The sequence below is a fragment of the Alosa alosa genome, chromosome 20 (assembly GCF_017589495.1).
Source record: "Alosa alosa isolate M-15738 ecotype Scorff River chromosome 20, AALO_Geno_1.1, whole genome shotgun sequence".
Classification (NCBI taxonomy): Eukaryota; Metazoa; Chordata; class Actinopteri; order Clupeiformes; family Clupeidae; genus Alosa; species Alosa alosa.
Genome location: NC_063208.1, coordinates 10,558,987 through 10,565,429, shown reverse-complemented (window position 1 = coordinate 10,565,429; position 6,443 = coordinate 10,558,987). Strand labels below are relative to the sequence as shown.

General features: G+C 47.9%; 1 protein-coding gene across 2 annotated transcripts; it reads right to left on the bottom strand.

Moving 5' to 3' along the window:
- Positions 1–367: 367 nt before the first annotated feature.
- On the bottom strand, positions 368–6,166 carry klhl38a (kelch-like family member 38a). Of its 2 annotated transcripts, XM_048229872.1 has the most exons (4): positions 6,048–6,166; positions 3,277–4,633; positions 2,740–2,845; positions 368–2,550 (listed from the first exon to the last, which is right to left on the bottom strand). In XM_048229872.1, exons 2-4 carry the CDS (start codon positions 4,630–4,632, stop codon positions 2,261–2,263), a joined length of 1,752 nt encoding a protein of 583 aa, XP_048085829.1. In that variant the 5' UTR covers position 4,633; positions 6,048–6,166; the 3' UTR covers positions 368–2,260. The 2 variants fall into 2 exon arrangements, with proteins under 2 accessions (XP_048085829.1, XP_048085830.1); XM_048229873.1 differs by lacking the exon at positions 2,740–2,845 and having other exon boundaries at positions 2,373–2,550.
- Positions 6,167–6,443: the final 277 nt, after the last annotated feature.

Here is a 6,443-nt window from a genome sequence, read left to right as displayed (position 1 = left end):
TCAAATTCAGCTAGTTCTTTCATTAAGTCTTGGTGTAACCCTGTATATATGAGTGGTGTTATGGAAGGTAAACATGATTACAGCTTAGGAGCTGGCTGGATGGAGCACTGAGAGGGAGCTGACAGCACAGAACGCAAGCGGACCTGACTGATGGCTCAACTCCTCGGGGAACAGCAAGATTTAATAACACTGCTCTTTCCCCATCACCGCAAAGATCTGAATCAGCCAGCCCTGCACTCCCTCTCTGTGTGTCTGTGGGAGGGAGAGAAGGTGAAAGTGTGTGTGTGTGTGTGTGTGTGTGTGTGTGTGTGTATGTAGTGTGTGTGTGTGTGTGGTGTGTGCGCTCGCGCGCCCATCTGCTCCAGCTCGGGGCCACGTGAACGTGACACTTGACGTTCGGGCACCTCTCCTGTGTGGCTCTAAGGTCACGTTTCATGTCAGCGAGTGCCAGGGAACATGAGTCAGGCCACTCACAGAGAGCCACTCAGCCCCCAAAGTCTGGCCCGCGGTGCGGCCACCGCAGAGGGGAGGCTGCAGGGAGACATGGCATGAGACTAATGGGGTCACTTTTAAATGGCCTCTCAAGAACCTGGGTCATTTAATAACCCCCCGCACCTCGCCTCTACACACACACACTTCATATAAGTTCATCTCTTCCGCTCAACAAACACCATCAAACAACGACCCCTGTTTTTTTATGTATCACTTTTGATTATAGACATGTTTTATATCAAATAATTACAAAACAGTCACAGGAAAGAAGAGACAAAATATAAATGCATTAACAGTCTACAATCAAAAGTTAAACCTCTGCAGAAGTTGTCTTTGTCACTGGATAGTGCAGTTGTATACAAAGTAGTAGTGTTGTGGGTGCAAAAATGACTTTGTATAGTGTCATATACATCTGTCTCCATAAGACTAGTGGAAAACAGGTCTGTCTTAGTCATTTGGCTCCTGGTTCCCATGGCTACAGTTGTCAAGGGCTATCTGGCACCGCAGGGTGAAATGTGCTTTAGCTCAGAATGGAATCAGCTGGATAGGACACTGGCGGCGTCCGCTGTGAAACCAGAGACGCCTTTCCTTTTCCCTCCTGTAGTTGTGTATCAATGGTATTAAGGCACTCCTAAGTGACCTGCAAGTCTGGCAAACCACTCAGTACAGGGACATCTTTGTGTCGAGTATGTCTCAAAATGACTGCTTTTAAGAGAAGGCCAAACACGTCAAATGAGCTTTCATCTCCATTTTGCCTTCTTTCTCTCATGTCCTAGCCCTTAACTGTCAATTGTCTTTTCTCATACTCTCTCCATAGGATCCACTTTTATTGCCATACAGGAGTCATTTCTGGAAATGTGTCATCACCACTACAGAGTCTTCCTCTCAAATACAATAACACCTTGTGCTCAAGAGCAGATCTCTGAAGCAGTGAGGAGAGACAGTTACACTGGCAGAGAGCACATCCTGCTGGTCTCTCATCACACAAGATGGCTCTTGTCATTCCCAAACGCCCACTGAAGGGATTCAGCCAAAACCAATCATCTCCTCACGTAAGTGGCTGCATTGTCTTGGGGACGTGGGCCACCTGCTGAATCTCACTTTTATCCCAAAATCATCAGCTCCTGTAATCTAACATTCAGCAATTCTGTTAGCATGTGAAAACATTAGCCCAAGGTTTCAGGGCAGGAATGTATATTATCCACAACGTTTTTTTTAATGCCTTAATGGTGTCATGTGGCGTCAATGCTTTTCTGATGGAAAAAAAGCTCTGTTGGTACCCTTAAGCGATAAATAGCCTCCAAACCAAGTTGTCCTATCATGCATACTAATATCCAGGCCCTTTTCAGTTCTATTTGCAGGATTAGATGGTGAGGGGGAGAGTATTTGGGGCACGAGCCACGCATCAGTGAGGGGCCCCATCTCTGTGCGCACAGCAGCAGAGGGTTGCACAAGCCTCCCATGTCCTCTGGGCACACTCCTGCTGCGCACTCCCCCAGGGCGCTCGTTCGATGTGACAACTCGGCTCGCCAGCCCAAAAATCTCCTTTTGATTTAGGACGCGGCAGATGCTCCAGCTCCAGAAGCATTCTCCAGCGCTGCAATGCAGGGCGCCCCCGCAGCCATCGGGGGAATCTGAGCAGGCCTAGATGCTTCCCGGTACCAGCTGTGGGGCCCATAAGTCTTTGCCGTTCTGGGGGATTGATGGGTGAAAGGTGGGGGGCATCTGAGAAGCAACACATTTCCGCGTGGATCCTACCCCCGGGGTTTCACGGCGGGTTGGGCCTGTTGGAAACACAGATGAGCGGGAGGGAGCCATGATCAAACAGCTTATACGGCAGCGAGCCTTTAGAAGTCCACACGTCCGTTTTTGGGTCGTAACACTCGAAGCAGTCGGAGTCTTCGATGGCGTCGTGGCTGTTGAGAAATCGACCGCCGGTGACGTAGAGCTTGTTGTTGATGACGGTCGCCGAGTGGTGCATCCTTCTCTCGCGCATGTTCTCACACTTCACAAACTTGTTGGCCTTGGTGTCGTAGGCGATGACCCGTCTGGTGTAGCCTTGGGGAAAGGAATGGCACCTGTTCAATTCTCTGACGATTGCCCCACTTCACATTTCCACCATCTCTATGACAACTCACAAACTCCGTTTAACTGTTTAACTTTAACTGACCTGAATTTCTGAGTTCTACTACTGAAATACGTAGATATGTTACAGTATGAGATATACTGATGGAAAGCTAAGCTCACCTCCAACAATGTATATTTTGTCTTCTATCACAGCAGCAGGTGCACACACGTTCTTAACTGTCCTGGTCTCCAGCCTTGACCAATGATTGCGAGAGATATGATAGACCTTTAAGAGATCAGATTATTTAATCACCATTATTTATTACCACATTTTCATACAAACTGATGGATACACTTCTCTTAGTATTTTATCACAATTTAGTAACATCCTGAATATCACTTTATATACAAAATAGGAGAGATTTGATATGCTCCCCTCTGAATATTTCTAGTTCTAAGTTTAAATCTGATTTAATTCAGCAGGTCATCATCTCCTCATAGCATTATGATTACCTGAAGTCCAGAACTCAAGTCAGTCAGTCAAACAATTTACTATATAACTATAGACACATAAATTCTTTCCACTGTGCATCCTTTGAATATTTGGCTTAGCTGCATGTCATTCTCCCTGCATGCTATTTTGAACACACATAACATAACACTATTTGTTTATTTATTTATTTACAATGCCTGGTATCCCTTTAGGATTTTCTTTACCTGAATCAATCGGACTGGGTTCTGCATAGCATCCTCCCCTCCAAATACGTAGATTCGCTGGTCATTGGCAGCCACGGCTGGGTGCAGTACAGGTGTTGGCATAGGTGCCATGGCCTCCCATTGGTTGAACATGCTGTTGTACCGTTCCACTGTGTTGGAGATCTGCTTGTCTGCTCCAATGCCCCCAAGAGCAAAGATGAAGTGCAGGTAGGAGACGCTCTGATGGGCATAGCGTGCTTCCAACATGGGCTCGGCAGTGCGCCACTGGTTGGTTTTCAGCGACAGTGTGTACACAGTGGCGCTGACTGCACTGTCGCCGGACGCAAGGCTGAGGCTAAGTCCGCCCACCACGTACAAGATGCTGTGAATGCACACGTACGCCGCCTTGTAGAGCCGCAGCGGCAGCTTGGCCAGCCACTGCCAGCGCTGAGTTCGCTCGTCGTAGAGCAGAGCCTCGCGAGAGGTCTGCTCGTTGTTCTTGCGGCCGCCGACTACGACCAGAGTCTCGTGGCAGGTGTAGCGGCGAGGCGTCGTCCAGAGTGGCTTGAGCTCACCCATGCACTTGGTGCTGACCGAGAACATGAGCCGGCGCACCGACTCGATGATCTCCGTGCACAGCGTAGACGACTGCACAAGGGGGTCGTTGGCTATGAACTGGAAGAGGTAAGTCGGGTGAATGTAGCGGAGGCGCACCTTCTTGAAGAGGTCGTGGATGGCGCCTCGGCGCGAGAACGGGTCGTGGTGGATCCACGCCAGCAGCGTCTCGAACACCTGCTCCTCCTCGGCGCAGAGCCGGTCGTCCTCCAGGTAGCACATGAGCTCTGGCAGGGAGAGCTCGCAGAAGTCCTCCGACGCCGCCACGTCAGAGAAGCTCCGCACTGCCATCTCCTTGGCCCGATCGCGCAAGCTGTCACAGTGCAGGATCTCCGAGAGTCGGATCATGCTCAGGCAGTTGTCCGGGTTGAGCTGCCCTTGCAAGAACACAGAGCATGCCTCGAACAGGCGTCCGTATTGCAACATTGATGCCGCCTGCATCAGTGGCAGAACAAGCTCCATAGAGATGGTGATGGAGCCAGTATAGATGTAGTCCACAATGCCACTCAGGACCTCTGACGAGATGCCCTTCAGGTCCACGCGAGCCTGGTTGCTCTCTCGGAAGTTGCTACAGAACATGGCACGGAAATAGGGGCTGCTGGAAACCAAGACGTTACGATGGCAAGGGATCTCCTGGTCTTCTGTGCATAGAAGTACATCTGTAAAGATCTGGTCATGGCGAAGACTGTTCAGTTGACTTAGCAGGTGTGTTGGCAGCTCCGGGTCCTTGAAAGGAAAAACCTCGAGAGATGAAGTAGCCATTCTGTAAAGGGAGAAGAGTGTTCCCACATTATTCTTTGTTTACTGCCCTAGACTGAGAAACTCAATCCTGCTCTTGATTCTCTTTTCCTGCTCTACCACTCCTGAATGAGCAGCACTACTCTTGATTACCTAAAGAACACCCGTTTAGCTGATGTATGGTAGACCAGTGAAAAATAGAAGAAATGGTTCTTGCATTTTCCAATCCTTTTCAGAAAGTGATAATACACTTGGATACACTTTGGGTAATCCTATCGAGGAATAAAGTCTAAACTCATTTTACAGCTGTATACCCTGAGGGTGAACCCAAGCTTTCTTCCTCTCAAGGGACATTCATGTTAAATACTCCAGTCTGAACCTACAATTACATCGAGGATAAATACCTCAGTGTTGCGCATTACAATTTGGGAAATTTAATAATAATGTTTGCCATCATGTCGTGACCAATATGCGCTACAAGATATGCTTGTCGCTTTCACCCTCATATCCTCTGGTCTAGTTGTTTCAACCTCTGCCCTGCTGTGACATTGACTTTGATATGAGGACCAGTGACACCATACACAGCTTTCTATTTTCACACTCTCATAAATCACCATGATGAATTTGTGTAGTGCTTGGCCAGTTTCCCCTCATCAGAGCCATCTTTATCAAAACAGTTATGTCACATCCCAGCTGTCCGCCCCTACCCTCCCTGTTTGGTTGGTTTGCCCTTGACTGCTTATGTTCGTTTAGACTGGGGCATGTCATAGGGCTATTATCAACACTAAGTCGTCTAATCACCCCAGAGACAGCTACTGATTTTACTCCACCCTGGATCACTGGGGCCACCCCCTGCTGTTATTCCAGGCGGTTAATCATTATCATTTATTAATAACTACCAGTGCTGCCACAGATGGTGACTGATGGTATTCCCCAGTCAGATGAAGGCATTCAATGGTCAAATAATAACTTTGCTGAAAACCAAATTCATCAAATTCCATTTTTGGATTCCCAATGTAAAACTGATTCGAACTATACAAACCAAATACGTTTTAATGTATTCTTTAAAATGCAAAGGGTAAAAAAGGGCTATCTTAAAACTTGAGCATATAAATTGTATGTGTACACATCAATTGTATCATTTTACACATAAAAAGCAGACTGATAATCGATCATTGTCAAGAAAATAGTGGTGAAAATTCCTCTGAAATGTCTGACATCATTGCCCTTGTGACCTGGCACAAATACAGACAGGTGGAACAGCATGAAGCAAATTAAAAAGTTCAATAATGCATTTTCAGAAAACTATTCAGTCTAGAGGCAAAAATGACTTTCATTGATCTGCTCTGTTCCTGACAAGAAAGAGGCAACACTCTCTGAGTCAATAAGCAAGCGTCAGCCATTAACCCAGCCTGCTCCAATAGAACATGTTCTCTTACCTATCCGTCTGCTCTCCCTTTCCCGCTGAACAAACTTCAGCCAGTTCGCCCCCTCAATCACTCACGGATCAGCTGAGAAAGAACCGCCGCATTTCCCACTGATGCTTCGCTCCTGGACCACTGGTAACGATTGCTGGAAGTGCGCGTGGAGAAAGTTGGGCTCTTTGATTCGGACCATGAGGCCGCTGTGTACATTCCAGCTGCTAAGAATAGTCCACTGGGTTGCGGGTGGTGGGGGTGAGCAAGGGAATGCTCTCTGTGTGTTTACTATGGCTGGGATGCAGCAACACTGGCATAATTGCCACGGCAGGGGCGGCATGAGGTGGTGGCGGTTGAGAGGTCTGCTGACACCCCTTGGCGGGACTCTGTAACCCAGGAAGAAGGGTAAATATAGCC

Excerpts from the sequence above, each read along its gene's own strand:
- klhl38a (XM_048229872.1), bottom strand. The coding sequence starts at position 4,632 with ATGGCTACTTCATCTCTCGAGGTTTTTCCTTTCAAGGACCCGGAGCTG. Across the intron at positions 2,846-3,276 it reads ACCCAGTCCGATTGATTCAG|GTCTATCATATCTCTCGCAA; the intron begins GTAAAGAAAATC and ends GATCTCTTAAAG. Across the intron at positions 2,551-2,739 it reads CAAAATATACATTGTTGGAG|GCTACACCAGACGGGTCATC; the intron begins GTGAGCTTAGCT and ends CCTTTCCCCAAG.